Source organism: Taeniopygia guttata, chromosome 1A, assembly GCF_048771995.1.
Source record: "Taeniopygia guttata chromosome 1A, bTaeGut7.mat, whole genome shotgun sequence".
Lineage (NCBI taxonomy): Eukaryota > Metazoa > Chordata > Aves > Passeriformes > Estrildidae > Taeniopygia > Taeniopygia guttata.
Window position 1 is genome coordinate 49,276,782 of NC_133025.1, and position 23,634 is coordinate 49,300,415.

At 52.1% G+C, this 23,634-nt stretch overlaps 1 protein-coding gene across 2 annotated transcripts; it reads left to right on the top strand.

Annotated features, from left to right (window-relative positions):
* The first annotated feature begins 1,099 nt into the window (after positions 1–1,099).
* Positions 1,100–23,634, top strand: PDGFB (platelet derived growth factor subunit B). 2 transcript variants are annotated; one of them, XM_030262977.4, is made up of 8 exons: positions 1,100–1,229; positions 6,216–7,092; positions 13,772–13,868; positions 17,094–17,177; positions 17,641–17,846; positions 19,557–19,698; positions 20,103–20,272; positions 21,481–23,634. In XM_030262977.4, the coding sequence occupies exons 2-7, from the start codon at positions 6,937–6,939 to the stop codon at positions 20,237–20,239; spliced, it is 822 nt and encodes a 273-aa protein (XP_030118837.1). In that variant the 5' UTR covers positions 1,100–1,229; positions 6,216–6,936; the 3' UTR covers positions 20,240–20,272; positions 21,481–23,634. The 2 variants fall into 2 exon arrangements, with proteins under 2 accessions (XP_030118837.1, XP_030118838.1); XM_030262978.4 differs by having other exon boundaries at positions 20,103–20,268; positions 21,481–21,684.

Genomic DNA, 23,634 nt, shown 5'->3' on the forward strand with positions numbered 1-23,634 from the left:
CAAGCAATGAAGAGGGAGGACGGGGAGGAGGGGAGTTATGGCAGGAAACCAAGAATACATCAGACACTCTAAATTTAGGTCTTTTTATTCAGCTCGGACAATATTCCTTGATTTCTCATTGTTCGGGAGAGGGCAGAGGGCAGGGGATCTATTGAAAGGCTTTGTCCTGAGAGATGACACTTTGTCTGGATATATGGGGGTGGAGGAGCCACACATCATGTGGGTCTGGCATGGGGGAGAGGTGCATGTCCCACAGTTCCAAATGGCCGTGGGATGGGGTGGTGGGTGGGCACCTCTGAGCAGCTCTGGCACCTGTGAGGCCGAGCTCAGGGGCTCCCCTCAGCCCCGCACTCTCAGCCAGGCGGGCAGCCGTGAGCACAGAGCGGTGCCTCTGCTTTGGGGCAGGTCCCCGTGGCAGCGGGGCGTCAGGCACAGGGCGTGTAGGATAAACACACACCCGCTCTATACGTCTCACTGCCTTTCCGGCATTGCAGCTCAAAGTCTATTTTTAAACTCCCTCCTTTATTACACAGGCCAGAAGATAGCGGCGGCCTGCCTCCTGCCAGGCCGGGCGTGCTGCTCTCCCACCCACCCCAGGGAGCAAGCTGTCCCCCACACGGCGTGGGGGGCACCCTGCCCAGGGACAGGGGTGGGGTGCAGGGTGGGCACGACCTCGCTGGTCTCTCCAGGCTCAGGCCACGGCAGGCACAGCCAGCTGGGGCGCCTGGCTGCGTTTGTGCTGTTGTGCTGCTGGTACAAGGGTGCTGTGCCGAGTGTTTGGTCCTACTGTGTCGGTGGGATGTCAGTTCTGCTCAGGGCCCGCAGCTTAAGGGAGGTTAAATGAGCTGAAAGTCAGCTGCAGCATCACCAAATCCGCCTGCTGCGGGTGTCAGTACCACCAGATGGGTGTGGGCAAGAGGACCAGTTCTTGCAGGTAGCACAAGCGGGGCTTTCCATCTTGACTGATGCCCTGACCCCCAGCCAGAAGCACTTTGAGTGGGTTTTGCTCTGTGACGTGAGCAGCAACAGCAGGTGGCAGGGGCCAGGGGAGGGGGGAGCCGCTTGCTTTTGGTTTTCGACCCTCATCTTGGTTTCACATGAGTCATGTTACGTTCTGAGCTGAGTAACTGCTGGGGCTATTTTTACTCCAGCTCAGCAAAGCTTCCTTCTCGCTGCTGCCACCGCCACCACCGCTCACTGCGGACCCTGGGGCAAAGGATGGGGACATGGTGAGTGGCAGAGGGCGAGGGCAGGGGAAGCAGTGTTTGGGGTGGTGTCAGTGGAAAGGGGGACCACTGCCCACCTAATCAATTTGGAAACAAAAATAGTATATGCCTTTTGAAAAACAACAGATGACCTGCGATGTGTGGTGTATTCACACACACATACGTATATATTTATTATACTGGGAGAGGGGAAGGGGGGAGGGAGAGAAATTCCTTTCGAGTGCTATTCACCAGTCTGGAAAAATAAAGAAGGAAAGCAGAACATTTTTTCCTTTCATCAAAACAGGAAAGAGAGGGGGAATGGGGTGGGGAGCAGATCCATAGACATAATGGATGGCTGCCAGTGTAAGGAAATTGTTCCCTTCTACCCTAAACTTGGGGGTTGGGGTGGGGGAGAAATATATGGCAGTATGATCAGAGAAAGCTGCATCCCCTCCTCCCCACTTGATGCAGGAACGTGTGTGCACACGGGAAAGTGCTGAGAAATCGGTGCCCCCCAGCCTTGCCTTTTCTCTTTGAATCCTGCTCGAGCTGCACATCCGCAGAGATGTGAAATGCCTTTGCCTTCCCCTTAATCTCAAAGCACGGGGCAAAAGGCACAGCCGTCAGGAGCCCTCTCCCTCTCTGCCGTTGTCAGGGCTGGGCTCTGCCCTCCGCATGTGTCTGCGTGCTCGTCCCCCTTCCCCATCCTCTCCTCTCTGCCAGGTTCCTGCCAGGAATGGGTGAGATGAAGGAGGTGGTGAGGGGCTGGGGGAATCCCTCTGACGGAGAGAGACAGGCAGAGGGGGTGGTTCCCAGGGAAAGCCTGGCAGGTCCCATCAAACGCCTGCTCCCCAGGTGACACCTTCCCTTTTCCCTGGAGCCGCTGGCTCTGTCAGGGTTTTACTCATCCTTGGAAAGCATTTTCTCTGCCAGTGCCAGGGGCAGGAAGGGAAATTATGCAAGCCCTGGGTACCCTGAGGCTCTGCCTTTCTCCAGCCCCGGATACAAACACCGAGCTCCTTGGCTCTCTCTGTCTCCTTCCTTTGGTCTCTCTTCTTTCCTCCTTCTTCCTCCATTAAACTGAACTCAGTCCTTAGGAAGTCGGGGCATGTCAGCACCTCTGGGGCTGTAAATGCCGTAAAACACAGCGTGAGCTCCGCACAGTAACCCTGCTCTTATCACCTGCGATAGTCGGGATAAACCCCATTCAGCCGGGGACTGTGGTGTAAAACCAACTCGCCCACAGAACGGATCTCCGGGTGTAAAGGAGGTGTAAAACTTACTCCAGGTGCCTCGTTTCGGTGCCGCGGCTCTCCCCTCCATTGACGGCTGCGGCAGCCCCACGGCGTGGGCGCAGGGATTTGCTCATCCTTCTGAACTTAGAGACCGGAGCAGCACAACACCTAAGTTAGACACCTTGAGTGGGCGGGCTGACTACACGTTGGCTGTCAACACCTCCTCATTTCTTTCCATTGATTGTTTTCAAAATAGGATTCATCATGGAGAGGCTGAGACACCTCAGCTGTTCAGACTGAGTCTTGCTTTCCATTGTAAGCCCTGTTTTTCTTCCTGTTGTTTCATAATTCATTACCTACCCCCTCTGAAAAAAAAAATGTAATAAATAAAAAAAAATATCACCCCTCACTTCATGCTGCTGTGGATAGTGGCTAGTACGATCATTTTTTCCATCAACAGGAGATGAGGGGAGAGCAGCTTTGCAGCAAGGAACTGCCTATTGTCCTCAGACACGTGTTGCTCTCCTCCCTAGTGATAAGAGAATAACCAGGGAGATGAGTTCAGCAGTTTGCATGTTTGAGAGCTGTAATGGTGGTGAAAGTGTTTTAATAAGAAATCCTGGTGCAGACTCTTAGGAAATTTTCTTTTGTTTTGGTTTCTCTGCAGGGTCATTGCCAGCTAGCACAGTTGCAACCAGATCTTGTCAAGTTGTGTTGCTCTAATGGGACATTTTTATGGTCCAGATGCTTCCCTCAAAATACCTTCCCAATATATGCCATGGTGGTTTCAAACTCTTATCCTGTGACATCTGGGACACCAATAGCCCTGCAGGCCTGCATGCCCACCCCACAGTCCAGGTGAGAGGGAGACCCAGTTATTCCCATTAGTTTTAGGGGTTTGTGGGACAGATGTCAAACTAATTTCACAGAAGTAAGAGAGTCAAAGGAGCCCCCAGCAGGCTCGAGGCAAGCAATTTTAGGTGCACACACTCCTATCAAACTCAGTGCCAGTGAGACCTACCCAGCCAGTCTAAAGACATCACTAGGGAAAATCTATCCCTGTCTTAAAAAACAGAAAAAACACTGAAGCCTGAGCAGCTTGAGTATCACTTTGCTCTATTTCCAGGCAGGGTCATAGGTAGATGATTAGTCAAATTCCAAACATCCTCTTCCTTGATGTCTGGAGGTTCAACAGGGATTAGCTTTTTGTTTCTGATGTCGAGCTTCTAAAAACTGCCCAGCATCATCCACATGAAAATAAATAACTCTATTTCTATCCCATCTAGCATGTAATAGAACCGGATATTCAAAAAAAAAAAAAAATCAAAACCAAAAAAACACCACCCATATCTCCCCCAAAATCAGGCCCTGCAGCAGCTCTTGTTGCTACCAAGCAAGAAATCTGCAGCAGTCCCTGCTAGCTTTCTGCTGAGACCTTCTCCTCTCTGGCAGCAGTATCTCTCCCTGCTGAGGAATTTGATCAGCCCTCCCACACGCAGGCTGTTCTGTCCTGGCCAGGAAGCCACTACAGCGTGGGGGACTCCCCACACAGGTGGTGTGAAGGTGGTGGAGCCACACCAGCTTATTTGAGGGTAGAGATCCTCAAAAGGCATCTGGGCCTCCACTGACCCCTTGAGAACCTTAAATATGTAACGGGATCATGGAAATTCAGGACCCAGCTGTCCCCAGAGCTCTCTACAGAGATAGAAGGACTTCTCAAATCCTCACCTTTTCCCCTGCTTCCCCTGCTGACGGCTAAGGAGCTCAAAGCTACAGCATTTCTTTGGCTGGTGGCATCTGGAAAGAGGTGAAATGGACCGAGGCCCTTTTAAAACTCTTTTTTTTTGAAGACCTCTACAGATTTCAAAAGGTGTTTCAGGACCCAGGTGGACATCAGGGCTGCAGCTACATTATCATCACTTGAAATGGCTGGTACGCTGCTGGCGGGCCAGGATAGAGAATGAGGGGAATTCTAAGAGCGTCCTGAGGAATTTGGGGTGGGACAGGGCTATCATGGCTGGAGCATCTAAGATAAAGTCTTGTTATGGTCTCTGGCGGTGGAAATGAGCAAAGGTATGCCTTGCATTTCTACTTCCTCCCCCCGAGCGCCAATATTGGAACCGAGCCACTTGAGACTTGGTTTGAGGGACTCCCAGGACCCTCCTTATCCCTGCACTCATGCACCCCAGATGGCCTGGGCTTTGGAGCTGACATGGCTCTGGCCAAATCCCCAAATGCACAGAAATCTGCCCACTCTTCTACTGGGCTATGGTGAATGAAGGTGACCCCTTATGACCCAAGAGCACCTTGATACACTACCCCAGAGGACCCAGGTTATTTTAAGCTAGCTATATGGAGGATCCCCAGTATTCCTTGTGTCCCTGTGCTTCTTGACCAACACCCACATCCATGAGACCAAAATCAAGTTCAGAGGCATAACTAGCCAAGCTGGGATGTGCCGTCAGGTGCTTGATGCAGAGGAGCATTTGGGGGGCTGCCTGCTGCTCACTCAGTTCCAGTGGCTGCTCCTCCTGCACTTGGACACTTTGGACGGTGCAAATGGGGGTGCTGGTGCGAGACCGTGTGTTTTAGAGAGGGTTGGCTGCAGGAGACTTACAGGCACCCAGACAGTCTAAGGGAGCATGTGTGATGCTGTGAGATGAGGCCACTGGTATGCCAGTGGGTGTATGCATGTGAGAAAGGAAGAGAGAGGGGGAGAGTGAAGGAGAACACATGGATGCCCAGGGATGTGTGAATGAGACAAAATTTGCACGTAGCTGTGCATGCGAGCGGCTCGAACAGAAGCGTGTGCGTAGCATAGGAAAAGCAGGGGGGATGCTTGGGATTCAGAGCGAACGCCTGCCGAGCGCCTGCGGTGCATGACGGTGCAGGAATGTATCAGTGGATACGAGCCTGCACAAAGATGGTGCAGACATCCCTCCTGGTCGTGCCTGGAGTGTGCTTTGCGAGTGTATGAGTTGGCGCCGGGAGATCACTCGTATGTACGTGAGAGGGTGTTTTTTCAATAGGATATGACTCTTTATTGAACTCACCTGTTAGCAGCCTTCCCCTCCCCATCCCTCTCCCCCCACAGCAAATATCTGCTGGCTTAATTTCCCTTCAGATGTTTATTACATCGTGGAGATAATCATGCAGCAAAATACCTCCGGGTGCCACGAGCAACACCAGATTGTCTTATAGCAACATGTAAATTTCTCTGGCTTCTTTTTTTCCCCAGCACACAAAGAGATGTAAGATATTAAAGTCATCTCTCTCCCCGGAGCTAGTGGTGTAGCAGGGCAGGGAAGGCAAAGAGTGGATCTTAGAGAAATGGGCTCCAGACTGAAACAGCGAGAACCTGGGGCCAAAAAAAATAACAAACTACCGTGCCGGGAACTCCTCTCTTCTTATCTCTTGCCGAGGAGGCAGGAATTTCTGTCCCCATTCCTCACGCGATATTAAAGCCACATTATACAGGTTGCTGCAGCATTACTCATTTTTAATTAATTTATCATTTAAATTAACACACTTTTTATTTTGTCAGCAATGAACTGCTACTCCCTCACTAGATTTGTTCCTTGATACCCAGCCAAGAGGAGGATGGCAAGTTATGCTCCACCCATCTCCTCTCCTTCATAAAAGGAGCAGCCCCGAGTGCCAGCTTAGTCTCTCCTGCAGCTCGCAGAACATAAAGATCCGGCTCACTCGCCTCTCCTGCAATTTTACCTTTTCTGCATTTTTTTTGTTTGTTTTTCTTTTCTTGTTGCAACAGATTGCGGGAGGCAGCACCAGTGGCTCCACTTCGAGGCTTGTCAAGGCTCAGCGCACGCATACAAACACACACTCGCAACCCAGAGCAAAAACATTTGCTCTCACCTGTCTCCAAACCCAAGCAAACATCCCGTCCAAGCAAACTGCCAACACTTGGAACGAGAAGGCACCCGAGCCAGAGTTTAATGTAAGGGGAAGGAATTCAGTGTACACTGGCAACTTTTCTCTAAAAAGCAAGTGGCAAAAAGGAAGGAAAGGAGCGTTTTAAGAAGAGGACAACTTAAGGAAGAAGATTTCATTATTTGGATTTCACACCAAACTTTGGAAAAGTTATTTTTTTTCTTTTAGTTTCTATTCTGTGCACCTTCTTCTAAGAACATTGAGACATTGTTACCTGCATGTAAAAGCTTTTACAGATACACATTTTTAAAAAAAACGAAGAAAACCAACAGGAAGAATAGTATGTGGACCACCTAGCCAAAGGCACCACTGAAGCATCCCTTGCGGCAAGGGGGACCCAGACTCTGGATGTGTATAATTCCGAGGGACTGCATTTTTTCCCCACCGGACTTATGAGATAGCGCAGAGGCAGGCGAGTCACCGAGAATTACTTCTGTCTCCCCTCACCACCACCACCACCTCCACGTCCTCTTCCAAGGGCTCCTGCGACTCTCCCACATCCTCCCGGCTCGCAGGGGACATGGGAACGCGCAGCGCCCTCGATGCCTGAGGCCGGGCGGCCGCGGGGCTGTCTGCGGGAAGCGCTTCCCTCCCGGGGCTCGCCGTCCATGTGCCCGCAGCCGGCGGGGCCTGGAGTCGGGATGAATTTCGGCGTGGTCTTCGCGTTCATGCTCTCGCTGCCCCTGGCCCGCATGGAGGTGAGTGTCCGCCGCGGGCAGCGGGCGGTGCTGCCGAGCTGCCAGCCCCGCGCCGGGGGAGCGCGGCCGGCCGCGGCTCCGGCCCGCAGGTGCGGCGGGCGCAGCCCGGGGCGCGGCGCGGAGCGGCGGGGGCGCGGTCCCGGCCCCGCTCCGCGGGAAGGGCTGCGCGGGGCCCGGCCGCGCTCAGGGCGGGCGGCGACCGCCGCCCCCTCCCGCAGGGCAGCGCCCGCTGGAGCGGGCACCCCTCTGCAGCGGGCACCCCTCTGGGATGAACACCCCTCTGCAGCGGGCACCCCTCCGGGATGAACACCCCTCTGCAGCGGGCACCCCTCTGGTATGAACACCCCTCTGCAGCGGGCACCCCTCTGGGATGAACACCCCTCTGCAGCGGGCACCCCTCTGGGATGAACACCCCTCTAGGATGAACACCCCCCCTGCAGTGGGCACCCCTCTGGGATGAACACCCCCCTGCAGCGGGCACCCCTCTGGGATGAACACCCCTCTGCAGCGGGCACCCCTCTGGAGCGGGTGCTCCCGTCGGGACGGGCCTGCCGAGGGGGTCTTTCCTGGGAATACAGCCACTCCCGTGTCTGCCCCCGGCTGCCAGGGGCAGGGGAGACCAGGCTGAAGTGGCCCCAGTTAATGTGGGAGCAGGGATGCTGCTGGCGAGCCCCGGGGAAGCCGCAGCTTCCTGCCCTGCCTCACCCAGGGCTGTCACCCTGGGGCGGGTGCTGGCTCCCTCAAGCCTCTCACCCACCCCGTGATTTTGGCATTACAGGCAGTGCGGGTGCAGCAGGGACCGGGGCCCTCTTGACACCTCTGGAATACCGCACAGTGTGAAATCCACCCTTGCATTGCCAGGGGGGCAGTGGAGAAAGGGTGTGGGGTTTTGGAAAGGGGGAGGAAAGGGATGGTGTGAGTAGAGACACAGCATCAACACTTACACCAAGTGGCACAGTCATTCAGAAAGGTGTGTGCCCAGCCAGGGGAAGGGGCAGGAGGTGACTGCCTCCTGGGCTTCCACGGTCATGCAAGCATCATACCCTGCAGTCCTGAATGGGCTGCTCAGGAAGATGAGCAGAGGGCAAGCCCCAACCCACTTCGGTTTCCCTATGTGGAAACTGAAGCCTCATCCCCAGCCCTGGTTAAGGAAAAGGAGCCCCAAACCCTCAGATCCTTTGACCTTTGCTGTCACATTTCATCATCTGATTGCATGCAGATTGAGGGGATCAGAAAGCCCCTAACATTCCCACACAGTACTGGGTTCCCACTTCAGCTCTACCCAAGATGGCAAAACTGTGGGTTGGATCTGCAGCTTGATTGTCAGGGGCAGAAAATATCCTTCCACCAAAACTTTCCCTTCTTTGCATGATTTTTCTCTTTTCCTTCCTCATTTTTGGGCTGGGTCAGTGTGTGCACCCCTCGTGAGATGGTAAAGAAGAGGCTGGGTGCAAAGCATCACATCACCTTGCTGTGGGCCCATTTTGCCCTTACCCAAGCCGCAAAAGGAAACAGTTAGAGCTGTGGGCTACCCAGTGGTCATGCTTGTTTTAGGCAGAGAATGATATTTCCTCTGTGGATGGCTCAGATCTCTTTCTCTCATGCAGCATGAAACATCAGCTAGGGTTGGCACCGGGGAAAGGTGAAGATGGAAGTGTCTGATCCCAAGGAGCTGTTACTCAGTTGCCATAATCAGATTGAAATTCTGCACAGCACTATGACAGCCTAGTAGAGTTAGAGTTTGGTAATTCTGGCCCGAGGTTTCATGGGAGGAATTGTGATATTTGTGACTGTATGACAGGAGAAACAAGAACGTTTCTGCTTGGGTAGATGCTTCAGCCTGCAGCCAGTGCTCACAGTTACTTTGAGGGTGGTGTGTAGCCCCCTCTGCAGCAGGCACAGACAGCACAGCTCCCACCAGGCTGCTGAACCAGAGTCATCCTCTGAATAGGACTTGCAGCTCCTCCCCAGCCATGCCGGAGAAAGTGCATGAGGAGCAGTAGCTACCCAGATCAGCAGAGGCCCTGAGCAAAGAGATGGAGCCTCCTGAGTCCCTCTCCCTCTTTGATCACACCCATCTGGAGCTGGAGGGCCCTGGAGCTCCTCCAGCCGGAGGGAGTACAAGCCTCAGCGGGAAGGTATTTGCCAGTTGGGAAGCGAGGATGCTAAACCTATTTGCATTTGCCCCACGGGCTGTAATAGTTGCCTTGCAACATTTACAGAGATGGGCTGAGCCAGCCGTGGTTGTGCCGGGGTGAAGCCCCACTGGCAGCTCTTTCTGGAATTCCCAAGGAATGGGGTGCGGCTGGGCGCTTGCTTATAGCCTCGACCCAGCTTCCCACTGCATCTTCCTGCTGCAAGGCTCCGGTGCTCTTCCCTAGTCTTCCTAGCACGAGGCAGTGACAAGGACAAAGCAGTGGAAGCTGGGATGGATGACATGTCTGGGGTGAGCTTGTGGAAGGAGCCAGTCGTCCCTGCCTCCCTCTCACTGTCAGCTGATGTGCAGCAGCAGGAGGGAATGACAGGGCTCCTGCGCTGTTTCCAGTGCTGCTGGCACACAACCAGCCCCAGGGGTGGAAATGCCTCCAGCCCGCGCAGGGGAGATGTGGGGGGAGTGTGGAGGAGCAGTGGAATCCCCCTTGAAATGGAAAAGGGTGGGTAGGTCTGGCTGTATTTTAGGAACACGGACTAGATCAAACGTTTAATTATTTTAAGGAGGGGGAAACATAAGCCACAATTCCAAGTGGAAGGGGTTCATGTGAAGAGGGTTGTACCTGCTGCAGAGTACTCTGGCAGGAATTTGTCAGGGTCCCCCTGTAGCCAGGAGTGGTGCTGGAAGGGTGGAAGCCTTGTGCCGGGGGAGTGCTGGTGGCAGGTGCTGCTGGTCTTGCCCTCTGCCAGGGAATGCGGTGGAGTCTCCCCTCAGGGTCCATACATTAGCTTCAGAGGGAATTAAAAAATGCTGTTTGTTTGTGGGTTTTGCCTGGCTGATCACTCAAGACCCTGCTGCCAAGATTCCTTGCCATGGTCGGTGTGGAGGTGTTCAGAAAGTCCTCCTCTCCTGGGCAGAGAAGCGAATAGGTGGGTGCTTCCCTGCCCTTCACAAAGTGGTGTTGCTGACACCATTCTGTTCTTCCATGTGCAGTCACACCAACTCGGAAAAAGCAGCTGAAGGAGTCCTCAGCTCGGGAATATCCTTGTCTGATTTATTTGAGCCCTGAGGGTCTGCCTTCCCTGCTGGTTGCACAGTCTTTGCTCCCTCCTCCTCCTCTGTACCTACCAAGAGACACACCTTCAGGCAAGACTGTGAAACTCTTGCCAGAGGGTGCAGACCACAAGACTTCATATTCCTTGCACCAGCTAGGCAGCTTCTGATGGCAAGGAGACCTTTCAGCATCCCTGGTGCTCAAAAGCCTAAGCTGGGAAAAAACTCCAGAGCAAGAGGTGGTGGGGCTAGGGAGGAGGCAGATTTTGGGAAAGTGCATATGTGGGGAGCAGGAACAGGGGAACTGCTGCACCTGCATTTATATACAGTGGCCAAACAGTGCTGCTGGACATCTGGGAGGAGGGAAGCAAAGCTGATGTGCTGAGAGGCCCCAGTACAACAGCCACAGTGCAGCTGCTCTGCTGCCTTCTGTCAGATGTGCCATGGCCCCTCAAGCACCAGCAACCAGCACAAGAAAGGGAAGTGTACATCCCTGCCAAGGAGTTGGCAGATTGGGGGGTGCCCTTGCAACACAGGAGAGAGTCAGAGTCAGGAACTGGGGAGCAGAAGGAGCGAGGGAAGAACAAACTTTCTTCTAAGAATTCAGGGCCTCGCAGGAATATGAGGCCAGGCCTTGGGGCACTTGACAGCCAGCCAAGAGTCCATTGAGACAAAAGTCTTCTTTGATCTGCCGCACAGTTAAAAAAGGAGATTGTTAACCTGTGTTAGACAAATAACTCCAGAGGAGCTGCTGAGCAGGAAAAGCACCAGCTGCTTGGACTGGTCTCTTGGGGATCCCACCTCTCTCAATGCTCCTCTACCTTCTGACCCCATGGGATTAGGTGGAGGTTATTGATGGACCTCTGCTTCCCTGTGTCTCATCCCACAAGTACCCAGAGTCTGGATGTGTGCAGTGCTCCATCTCAGAGCCTCCCAGGCACAGGGCTGGGGTGGGGGCCAGAGGCATGGCTGTTCCCAGTGACAGACCCCAGAGGGAGCAAGGACAAGGCATGCAGCTCAGGTTTGTAGCAGCTCTTAGGCCAGCCTTGGCCTTGGTTTACAAGGGTAAAGTAAGGAACTTCACAGGCTTGCAGTTGTCACTGGCAGAGCTGCCTTACAAAAATGGGGGTGGAGGACAGGATTATGAGCTGTGTGGGCTGGTGTTACACCATAGCCATTCTGGTAGTATCTGCAACAAGAAAAAATTGGCATCTCAAAATGCTGCCCTGAGCAGGGAGTGGAGCTTATTGCTACAGGCAGTCACCAGAAGTATGGCTCCTGAGGGCCTGCATTTTCAATCCCTGATTCATATCTGCTCCTCCTGCTCAGTTAGCAAGGTGACACCTCCCAGCTCGCTTCCAAAGTCGCAGAGTCTGAGTCTCGTAACACCTGCCCACGCTCTCCCCCCAGCAAGTGCCACAGTTTAAAATAAAGTTCCATTTCCTACATGTATTAAGTGTCAGGAAGGTCCAGAGGCATCCGTGCAGAGCAGCATTTGTACACAAACGCATTTGGCTGACAGGTGCAAACATTGAAAGCCTGCAATTTCACCACCCAGCACTGAGCTCTGACTGCAAGTACTGGGAATTTCAAATGATCCTTCTTCCAGTAAATGTGTGTGGCACAAGGCAGGGAAGTGCTGCAGAGCCTCTCCAGCACTGGGGTGTTGGTCCCTCTCTTCCTCACACAGCAGGAGATGTCAGAAGGCATCTTCATTTCACAGCTATTCAGTGATCCCTGAATTATACAAGTCTCTCTCTTGCTGTGCATTCATCACTGATGCTGCTTCCCCCTCCCTCAGAGACTGAGGAAGTAATGTCTGGGGATGTAATATCTGCCTTTTGCTGCAGGCAGACAGCCAGATCTGTGGTGAGATGTGGCAGTGACAGGGATGGAGCGGGGCAGGAAAGCTCGGTTTGACTGAAGCTGTCTGGTGGGTCTGGCTGTGGAGGTTTAGGACACTGATGTTTTCTGCTCTGCAGCTCTCTTCAGGAGGTTTCTGAGCCTCCTCGGGCTGCATCAACCTTCACATCACTGCATCCCAGTTAAGTTCTAGTATTAGAGGGTGGTCTGGCAGGGCTGAGGAGGGAGCACTCCTGTTGTCCTACTATGGAAGCAAGCGGTGGGTGGTCAAGGACAGGCACGTGTGAGAGAGTGCCAGGCTCAAGCAGCCATCCAAAAGTGGCTGCAGGTTTGGGCCAAAGCTCTCAAGGTTTAAAGCCAACGTTTAGCCACCTGCCTGGTGGCTTTTCTCTGCTGTGAACGGAAGGAAAATGTTCTGCACTGAATGCAGGCAGGGAGGGAATAGCTGTACAGTAGGAGGACCACACACATGCCACCAACTGTCCATAAAAACCCACACGAAAATCCCTGTGTTTCACAGGAACACAAGCCAAGCTCTCCTCTCAGTTACAGGGACATGTGGAGGGCTGTGCCTCAGACATCGTCCAGCACCCGGCTCAAAGAGCAGCTTTTCCGCTTGAGTACCACTGAATGAAGAGAGCTGGGAGCTAAGCAAACACTTCGGCCAGTACTTTCCTCTGTCTCTTTTTCTAGTCTTTCGGAAGTATGTTTTAATCAGCATTTGCTTTCCCACACCACTCCTTTGTACTCTTATTAAGTGCTGTCACTGGGGCCCGCTTCTAGCCTAGTGCCAGAGTAAAATTCCCAAGAGACTGATGGCATTGCACCTGCCTGTATTTGGCCCATTGTCTGATGTTGCGAAACCTGCTCTTACTTGAGGTTTTTTCATGCTGGTGTGCAATGACATCCAAGCTCCATATGTTTCTTCCTCCAAATCAGCTCCACAGCCCATCACCTCCCCGCAGCTTTTGTCATTTCACCGCAGGCTCACGCTGGGGCAGCCTCAGCTGCGAAGGTCAATCTCCATCTCCACCCCCAGCCTTTTTTTTTACTTAAAAAAGAGTATGCAAATGATGTATATTATTGGGCCTCTGTGGTTTGAAAACACACGCGCTCGCACACGCACACACACATGATAACTGACAAAGCCCGTGAAGGAGTTTCATAACGGAGGGAAATATTAGGAAGGTTTTATCTGATAGTGTAAGGGAAGTCTGTTAAAACGCCTTTACTGCAGGCAGCAGGAATGAGAAGCCACCTGGAGAAGTCATACACCACCGGAGAAGGAAGCTTTGCTGGCTGCTTGCATAGTGTCCAGGGCTCTGCTGCACAGCCCGGGTATTTTTTTGCTTTTTTAGTCTTCTGACAGCTTTGTGAGAGCCTGCAAGAGGGTCTCTCTTGCTTTTGCTTAGTTTTCATGTCTTCACGAGGAATAAAGACCTCAAGGTTTCAAAGCAAATGCAAGACAATGCACGTCTTTGCGTTTCGCTGGTTCTGTCGTGTCCCCCCCCATGCTTGATTCCCTGCTCCTGCTCTGTGACACAGCCAGTATTTGCAGATCATCTCTCTAATGCATCTTTCTCCCTTTCTTGTCTTTTTGTTGTCTGGCAGGGGGATCCCATACCTGAAGACATCTATGAGATTTTGGGTGGCAGCTCAGTGCGCTCCATCAGTGACCTCCAGCGTGCCCTGCAGATAGACTCCGTAGGTAAATCTCCTCTTCACCAAACACTCCTCTATTTTTAATTAAGTCTTTGGGGGGGCTGGGAGGGGATATTCTCTTTTTCAGCAGGCACACTATCAAGAGACTTCATTATAAATATAGGAACCACTCAGGAGCCAAGACGTGGCTGTTTACAAACTTAGTCCCCCTGAAACTTATAGGAGTTTGAGGCAACTAGATACTTTTTTAGATCTCCTAACTGTCTGGACACTGGCTTCCAAAAATGGTAGGATATGGGCAAGGTGGATGCAAGGAACTGAGATCCCCATTCTTCACCCTGCGAGATGCTCAGTCAGCAGGGCTTGAACTGGACAAGGATCAGTTTAGGAGGCTGCAAAATGGGAGGTGGAAATACGGTGAGAGAGGAGGAAAGGGCTGAGTGGGTTTCCAGGTTTGGCATCCACAAAAGGCCGCGGGCTCCCAGAGGCCCTTAGGATGAGAGGCCCAGAGCACGTGTCTGTGGGTGAGCTGCGGGGCAGGGGCTAAGTCAGGTTAGCGTCGTTTCACCTCCTGCCTGTAGATAAGAGCTCCGGGGGCTGCAGGGCCTGGGGGTCACTTGGCCAGGGCTGACTGCACTGAGCAGCAGCGGCGGCGAAGCGTGGAGGGGTCGGCACGTGTGGGAACTGGAGCACGCGCCACGGCGGCTGGGCTGGCCCAGCAATTTATTTATAAACGGTCTCTTCAGAGCAAATTCCTTTCTATTCTAACCCTGCTCCCGCCCGTCGTCCCCCAGCCCCCCCAGCTCGACTTCTCTCTCGTGTTTTGTCTGTTTTGAGCTTTGTAATCCTTGCCGAGACACTATCTACGGGGGAACAGAATTTCCTGCTTTTGTTTCCTATGCCAGTCCAACCACTGGCGCAGTCTCAAAAGCATTCCCGCTGCCTTTCAAAACGGCCCTGGAGGGGCAGGGGGGGAAAGCGAGGGGGAGGGCACCAGCTGCGTTCAGCTATTGTTTGTCTTAGAAAGAGGCGACGAGGCTCCCCACCTCTGCCAGGGCCACTCCCTGCCCTCACCAGTTCCCTCCTCCTTGTCCACAAGCCACACAATGGGGCAACTTCCAAAATTAGCCCTGCTGGATTGTCCCAGGCTGGTCCCCCCCTACCCCAAATGTCTTCAGTACTGATCCAGGGTGTAGAAGGACAGCCTAGAGGAGGGAGGGACATGATTCTCAACTGATTTGTTTTGAGTCAACAGTTGTTGCTATTTTTTTGCCCCCATTTCTCTTCTCTCATCAACTCAACTTGTGCACCAAAGGCAGCCCCCACCTTCATTTGATGAAATGCCACAGGATGGAGGGGTGGGCAAGGAGCAGCTGAGAAAATGCATCCAATCTGTCATGGGCCGGTGTCTAATGAACAGATACATCTCTATCATGGCTATTAACCAGCCTCATGATTAAGAAATAAAATGGGCTTATCTGGTTGGCTTCAGAAGCCCAGGGGTATGAGAGAAGGTTGCAGAGCTTTGAGTCACTGGTTTCACTTCAGGTCCCAGTCAGAAAAGGCTGGTCAGGGAAGCGAAAAGTGGTGCTGTGAAGCCGTTTCTTTGTTTCACCCCATGGCTCTCATCTGTTCCCAGGTACTGACTGAGGAGCATTGACATTCGCTTGCCCTGTGAGGAATTCGCAAATTAGTGTGTGCACAAAATAATCCCAAAGTGGCTGGAGCTATTCCCTGTGCTGTCTGTGCACCCTGTGTATGTCACAGCTGACTCCCTCCACTGACTGCACAAGGAGCCAGAATGAGGCAGCTCCGGGAGGCAGATGGGCTGAGACAGCGCTCTCCTGACCTTGGGCACTACTGCAAACCCAGCAACAGAAGTGTGTAGAGTGGGAGTCATCTCCTTAATTGTGGTTGCCCACAAAGCAGTGGCTGCCCATGTAAACCAGTCATCCAGACACCTTCTCTAGCCCAAAGAGAATTACAGGCCCTTCTAAAGTGTGATCCACCAGTTCTCATATTGGGACTTTGCCTGAGGGCGAGACGAATGGTGCCTAGAATTGATCACACCTTTCCAGCCACTTTAAAGGGTGTCTGTCTGTCCACCTCACATGTAGATGTTGACTGCTCATTGACAGGCAGATGATTCCTGCCTTTTGAATGCAGCCTCTGTGCACCCACCCCAAATCTGTCAGCAACTGCTTGAGACCTGAGCAGGGAGCAAAGTCCCTGCTTCCCTTTATGAGAAGGCCCTTTATGCACTAGGGCAGGGCTGAGGAAGAGGAATGGGACATGATAGGTAAGGGAAGTCTGCTCCACCACACATCTGATAAACAGAGATCTTCCACTGGCCCCTAATTCCCTTTAAGAAAATTGCTCCCTTGATGCTGACGTCCATTCAGTTTCCTTCAGCTGCTAAAGCAGGTTAGAGAAGGAAAGAGCTGTGGCTGGGTGGGAGCTATCTTCGAGCGCAGCCATTGTCCCAAGCTCAGGAGGGGCTGCGTGTTCGAGTGCTCCATGGGGATTATGGGCATTTCTCTATTCAGCACTTCCTATGGGAAAAAGCAGTGGGGTGGGAGGGAACCGCTCAGGGCTGGCCTGAATGCTATCGGTCTTCCTCTCCCATCGCCGACTGAACCACCTCCAGATCCTGCTCTTACCTTAGAGTAGTCTAGAGGAAAAGTAATTTTAACTTTATTTTTCTGTTCTTCTGTCATAAAACTTCTCTAACCTAGAGCAGCTGAGGTGAGCTAGGAGAGAGAAAGCAAGCACCCCACCTACCACCCATTGGCCCTTCACCTGCCCTCTCACCTCCCAACTCTCCCAGTCTGAAGCCATCCCAGCAAGGCACCTCAGTGTTAAATACCACGTGTTCTGCTTGCCCAATCTGGTCTTTGATCCTCCTTGGTGTTATCCTGGTCTCAGCTGGCCGATCTGAATCCCTCTGACACCAGAAAGGCAACTCCTCTCTGACACCAGAAAGTCCTGACACAAGCCTTATCTTTCTTGAGCTGGAGTTTTCCCCTCCAAGACCTGACTGGGTCTGCCTCTTTCATGATAGGCCTGTTGCTCTGATCTGCCTAGTCTGAGCAAAGGGTGTCCATGTCCCAGAACAGCTGTGACCTTGCTTGTGGATTTATACCTAGCATGAGGTCCTGGGTCTGTGGTTTATCCCATGTCCCTGCATTTTGTCTGGTGATCTCAGCACAAGTGCCTGCTGTCTTCTCCTGCCTCTACCTGGTGCTATTAGGTCATGTCTTCCCCTTTGCAGAGCGGGACAGCTCGAGCCTGAGCCTGAATGCATCTCAGCCTGATCAAAACCCTGTGGCCCTGTCTCGAGAGCGACGAAGCCTAGGTGAGCTTGGGGTCTTGCACCTTGTGATTGTTGGGAAGCAGCTGTGGGTGGTCCAGATATGTGTCTGAGATACAAATGTAGGGGTAGTCATTATAGCGCACCTAAACATGTGGAGGCATAAAAATGAGGGTCTGGGCCTGGAGTGGGAGCTGGGTGCTTCACCCTGGCAGAGCAGGAGAGGGAGTCTGGACTTCTGTGCACTGTTCTGCCTTAAATCCCAACAGTGCTCATTTGCACTTCTCACTGGGCTGCAGGGAGAAGCATCAGTGTACTGGGGCTTCCTCCACATGGCTCTGTATAGGGAGAGAGCCGGAGGAGTGAGAGAAAGGGAAAGAACATTTGTGTGTTCTTGTGCACGTGAGAGCCTTGTGGGGTCCTTCACTTGCAGCAGAGGTGGCTGTGGCGGGTTGGTGACAGCTGCAAAGCCCATTTCATCCCCTGTTTCCCTCTTGGCCCTCCATAGATGCTCTGGCAGCAGCAGAGACAGCTGTCCTGGCGGAGTGCAAGACACGGGAGGTGGTCTTCGAAATCTCCCGCAACATGGTGGACAGCACCAACGCCAACTTCGTGGTGTGGCCGCCCTGCGTGGAGGTGCAGCGCTGCTCCGGGTGTTGCAACAACCGCAACGTGCAGTGCCGCCCCACACAGATCCGTGTCCGGCACGTCCAGGTGAGGAATGTGCCCGCCACTGCTCCCTCCTCCTGCCTCCCACCGCCATCCTTGTGCCCCAAAGGCAAGCACGGGTGGGTCTCAGGTGCTGGGCTCATGCATCCATCTGTCCCTGCTGCTCTGGCCACGCAGCGCTGCAGCCGCTGCCCTAGGTGAGCTCCATGCCAGCTGCTGGAAGGGCTGGTGCTGTCCAGCAGCTGGGGACTGTCACCAGGCAGAGCTACAGGGCACTGTCTGTCCCCATCTGCACCTCCACACCACAGCACCTTGAGGCGGCCTTGTCTGCTGTGTTAGAGCAGAAGAAACAGGGTGCTTTCATTGCGGGAACTGGTTTTGATGCAAAAAGAGGAGGGTTTGCAGCGCCAGTCTCCATCCCCCCACTGCTGCTGCGGCTTCCTCCCAAGATGTGCACTGGAACAGCTTCTCTTTCTCAGCCCACAGCTATCTCCTGACCTGCTCCATCAGCCAGCAGACACCTGACAACTAACCTCTTGCTCTGATCCTCCCTTCACAGCTACCAGTGATCTCCTCACGGCTTCCTCCTAGACAGCTTGTTTAAAAATAATATTCTTCCCGTACTAATCCTCTGCCTGAGCCATAAGAGACTCCCCCAGGCAGGCAGCAGAGGTTGGCTGGGAGAGATTGTATTCACACACAGCCCTTTTCATCAGGAAATTCCTTTCTCAGAAAAGCCAGGCTGAATGAGGAAAAAATGGGGGGGAGCAGGAGTTGTTTTTCTGGAAAAAAACAAGTGAGAGGTCAAAAGCCAGCCTGAAAAAGTGACCTGGAAATGGTTTCTTTGAGGACAGAGGTCTCTCTATTGTTTGGCTGGAAGTGTTTGTCTAGCAGGCAGCGTGTGGTCTGAAGCGTGTGGAGTGGGCTTTCAAGGAAAGATAAACAGCCTGGCTGCTTTGGCGCTGGCTGAGGGATGCTGCTGGGGGCAGTGGGTTTAGAGGAATTCCATCCCAGATGCACAGCAGAGTGAGTATTTATAGCTTGTGGAGCACTTCAGGGACCGCAGAGTTGTTAGATAAGCTGAGTGGGGTCAGGCCTGGCTGCTGATGCAGTGGGAGGACCCTCTAGAAAGTTTGTGCCCTGTGGTGGGATGTGGAGCAATGAGTCTTCCCTCTGAGTCAGCACTGGTGGAGAGTCCGGGGGAATTTCCAGAGCGCTGCCTTTCCTACAAAGAGCCAAGGGATTCAGCCCTGTGAGTTATTAAAGAGCTTGAGACAAATTCAGACAGGCCTCAGCAGAGTTGGTGAGGCTGCGATAGTTTGCTTCAGACCTGAGTTCTTCTCCTTTTGCCCTTCCTGTAGGTTCTTGTGGGAATTATCCTGGTTGTCCCAGGTCTCTGCCATAGCATCTGTCAGAAACAGGCTGGCATGTCCTGCATGTTCCATGTTTCTGTCTCTGACCAACCAGTCATCCTGCTTAAGCTCTGGCGATAGTCAGGATCAGGGGAGCCAACCAGAGACATCCAGACTTACCTGGTCTGGGTCTGCTCTGCTGCCATATTCAGAATTATCTCCCACATTCAGAATTATCTCCCATACACACCACCCCTGAGTCTGAGTTTGAACAGGGCTCTGTAAGCTGCCTTCTGACCCTTTAGGAAGAAAGCCAGGAGTAAAGTGCACTGACTCTGACAAATTTTGCAGAGTGGGAGCCATGGCTATACTAATCTTTTTCTTGCCTTCCTCTTGCAAATAGGTGAACAAGATCGAATTTGTCCAGAGGAAGCCAAAATTCACAAAAGTCGTTGTGCCTTTGGAGGACCATGTGCAGTGTCGGTGTGAAGTCGTGTTCCGACCACCCCCCAGGAACATCCGTCCAGGGCCACGTGAACAGAGACGTAAGGATCTTGGCATTACTAGAATGAAGGGAGGTGTGAGGAGAGGGCTGGGGAGAGAGAAAGGAGACCTCCACTGGTTTCAGTCTGCTTAGCTCCAGTCAATCCCAAGGGCCTTCGCTGGTTTATAGCAGCTGAGGGACCTTTCCCAGGATGTCTTCCTGCCAGGAAGGTGCTGAAATGGAGGGAAAAGAAGGAGGGGAAGGTGAGAGGTGAGGGGAAGGGCATGGTGGGAAAAGGGAGAGGGCAGAGATTGTGGAGAACAGTGGATAAGGAACAGAAGAATAGAAAGAGGCCTTGTGGCCCTGCTGTTGCAGAGCCCTTTGTTGACAGTGTGTGGAGAAGGATATTTCAGCAGGAGCCGTCTGCCCCTGGCTGTACAGACACTCTCCCCTCTGTTTTGGCAGGCTTGTCCCCAGCGCTCACCACAGCCGCTGTCTCACAGAGGCGGCGAGTACGCCGGCCGCCGGCACAGAAGAGGAAACATAAGAAGTACAAGCATGTCAACGATAAGAAAGTGCTGAAAGAAATCCTCATAGCATAGAAGTGCTGGAAGGGGAGAGAGAGCACAAGGCAGGTAACAGTGAGCTGCTTTTCCATTCAGGAGAGATGTCCTCCGGGGACACAGCATCTGGGACCCTTCCCACACCACTGGCCACTTGTTCAGCCTAGGGCTGCTGCAGGATAAAACCTGGGTTGAAGGAGGAGTAAGAACTAGGTTGGGTGCCAACATGTGCATTCTATTTATGGAATTAAGGCTCTTTGCAACTTTGCAGAGTTGGAATGATCATGCTGCAGCCATCCTTTCTCTCAGGCACCGCCCTCTCCTTTCTCTGCCTCCCTTTCAGTCAGAGAACAAGCCTGCCTGCTCACTACACCTAAATCCCCTCGGGGTCCAGGTAATTCATCTCTTCTGTGGAGCAACTACTGTTCTAGTTTCTCTGTTGGTTCTCCACTGAAAACAGAGAATTAATGCTGCTCTAGGGATCCCTTTTCATTTTATTTTGTTACATGAGTTGGCAGAAAGACTGAAGAGCAGCAACATTTCTGGTTCATCGCTCTCCTATAGGGAAGCCTATGTGCATGAGAAAGGTCACACCAGGGGAAAAGAGAACTGGAATCTCTGGCAAGAGATCTGGACTTTGTCAGGCCAGGGTCTGATTCTTCTCTCCATGACTTGTGTAAACACGAGTAATTCCCTCATCATCAGAAGAATTCCCTGGCACAAGCTAAAGGAGGCTCAGCCTTGGTTCCCCATGAGAAGAAGAGGTGCAGAAAAGAGGGAAAGAGTAGTCAGGGTGTAGATTGGTGGGAGCTGAATTGTGACACTGCTTAACAGGGAGAGCCCTGGCCCACAGCTCAGCAGTTCCAGCTCTGCTACAGCCACTTAATAAGCCCAGGCCACCACTTCACATTCACTTCCCCTCACCCCAGGAGAGGGGACAGCAGGCTTCTCTGTGTGGCATTTCAGGAGCTGGGGGCAAGGGGCACCAAGCAGTGTCTTGAGACTAGGATTCCCACGCTAGACACTACAAGGGCTCTGATTATCCCAGGATTCTCCTGGCCAGCCTAAAGTTCCCAGGGTAGACATTGTGCAAACCCATGCAAATCTCAGCTCTGGCTCAAGCTGTTCAGGGGAAAAAAATTGAGGAGGTCAAAGGTCCTCCCAAGCTTCTAATCTGGCTCTTTGGCACAAATAGAGGAAAAAATGGGATAGGAGGGGAGTTGCAGGGGGGAAAAAGGTTACATGTTCTAATGCTGTGTCTGATTTTGTTTCACTTCCAGGTTTATTTAATATATTTGCTGTATAGCCCCCATGGGGTCCTTGGAATGATAACTTTTCCTCTTTGTCCATCTGCCTCGACGTCTGATTCAGACGGCAATTGGTGCTTCCTTTTCCATCAGTGGACCTTCTCCCACCAAAGCCTCCCTTTCATTTATTAGCATAATTTTTAAGTTTTACACACACACACACACACACACACAAAAGGACAAGGATGACCTACATATATATAATATATGAGAAAAGAACAAAGTACAAATAAAACCGTGAATGCCAACAGCCACAACTTGCGAAGAGAACAGGACAATTCCTCCCCTGCCACGAAGGACAGGATGGAAAATGTGAAAAAGAAAGTGGGTCCAATTTCTTCCGAGAGAAGGAGAAAAACAGATGGACAGAGGCCGGAAGGGGAATATTCTCCCTTTCCCTCATGCTTCTGGTAAGGCTGGAAGGGCCCAGCTGAGATCTGCTCTTGCATTGGACCTACCTTTTGGCAACAGGCAAATCTCAGATTGCGAGCGGAGACCAATGATGGAAAATGCACTAAGAACTTTTACCACCCTACCTGGACAGATATATATTTTTAATGTGCGTGTGTATATTTTTTTTTTAAAGAAAAACCAAAACCACTAAGGTATACAACATCTCGGGGAACACAACAAACAAGCAAAGAAACAAAACTAAGAAGCCAAATGCATTCCCCTACTCCCTCTTTCCCCTGCTCCTGGTGCTGACTGGAAGGTGTTTGGATCGTGGGGAAGAAGCACAAGGCAGCAGAATCGTCTCCACACCCCCGGCCCCTGCCAAGAAGAGCCATCTTTGCACATGCTGGTGGAGAATTCAACTTTCCAGGCTCAGACTCAAATTATTTTTTAAATTCACTCTGGATGTGTGCGTGCGTATATGTGTGTGTGTGTGTGTGTGTGTATATATATATATACGTGTGCATGTGTGTGCGTGTGTATGTGTATTTATACATACATATATAAATATATATATATATATATATGTTCTTAAATGGATTTCATTCCCCAGTGGCAGGAAGCTCAGAGGCACGTGCATGCATCGGCTTCGCTGAGCTGGCAGAAAAGCACACTGTTACTGCAATGTGCCTGCGAGGCTGGGGATGGGGCAGGCAGAGACATCAGCTGATTTCTCCCTTTCTTGTTACCCTTTTCTCTCACTCTGTACCAACCCCCCCTCCCCAGCACAACTTCCTTGCAGGAGGTGAAGTGGAACCACAACAAGACCAAGGACAGCCAAACTTAGAAGCATGACTTAATCTCAGTGAGCTGTCCTTGCCTTCTCTGTTGTCTTGAAAGCAGAATCATGTCATTCCCATGAGGTTTTTAACCCCTTCCTGGATGTCCTGCATATTATACCTCCACTAATCTTTCCCTGCCAATGTTCCTAACCCACTTAGCTTGGAAGTTGATCCGTGATATGGATAGCTCTATGTAGGTATAGAGAAAGAAATGAGGATGGTCTTCACAGTTGGCCCAGTTTCTGAGACAGAAATGAGCTCTTCTAAGTGAGGAGGACTCAGAGCACAACTGGAGGGTCAGTTGCAGAGTTCCTCCTGGACCACTGCCTGTCTTTGAGGAGGGAGGAGGACTATGTGGGCAAGGGCTGATTTTGCACAAGTAATAGTCAGTAACCATTAGCAGAACTGTTACACATGATGGGAATTCCCAGCATCACCTTGGAGTCAGGGTCTTGGATTGTGCTGTGCTGGGTGCTGCATACATGAAGAAAATGCCTGCCCAGAGCAATCACATGGCTCTTCTCCCCTCACACACACACCCCTGTTGTGAGTTAAAGCTCTGGAGGGAGATGGGGAAAGTAGCCAAAGCCACAGCCTGGAAGCTGTTACAAGTAGTGGAGGGAGCCAGTCCTCACCTCCTGCAAGCCCAGAGCACTTCTCATACCCCTGCCAAGGCAGCACGTTGCTCCCTCCCTCCAGCCCCAAGCCCTCAAGTCTTAAGACACTTTCTTACCCTGTTCCAAAATCTGTTTCTTTTGGTTTGTAAATATGGTGAGGTTTTGTTTTATTTTATTTTAAATTTTTTGCCTTTTTTTAATGTAAGATTAATTTATACTCAGTACTGTATTTAAAGTTGTAAAAAAAAAAAAAAAAAAAGGAATCACCTCTTGAA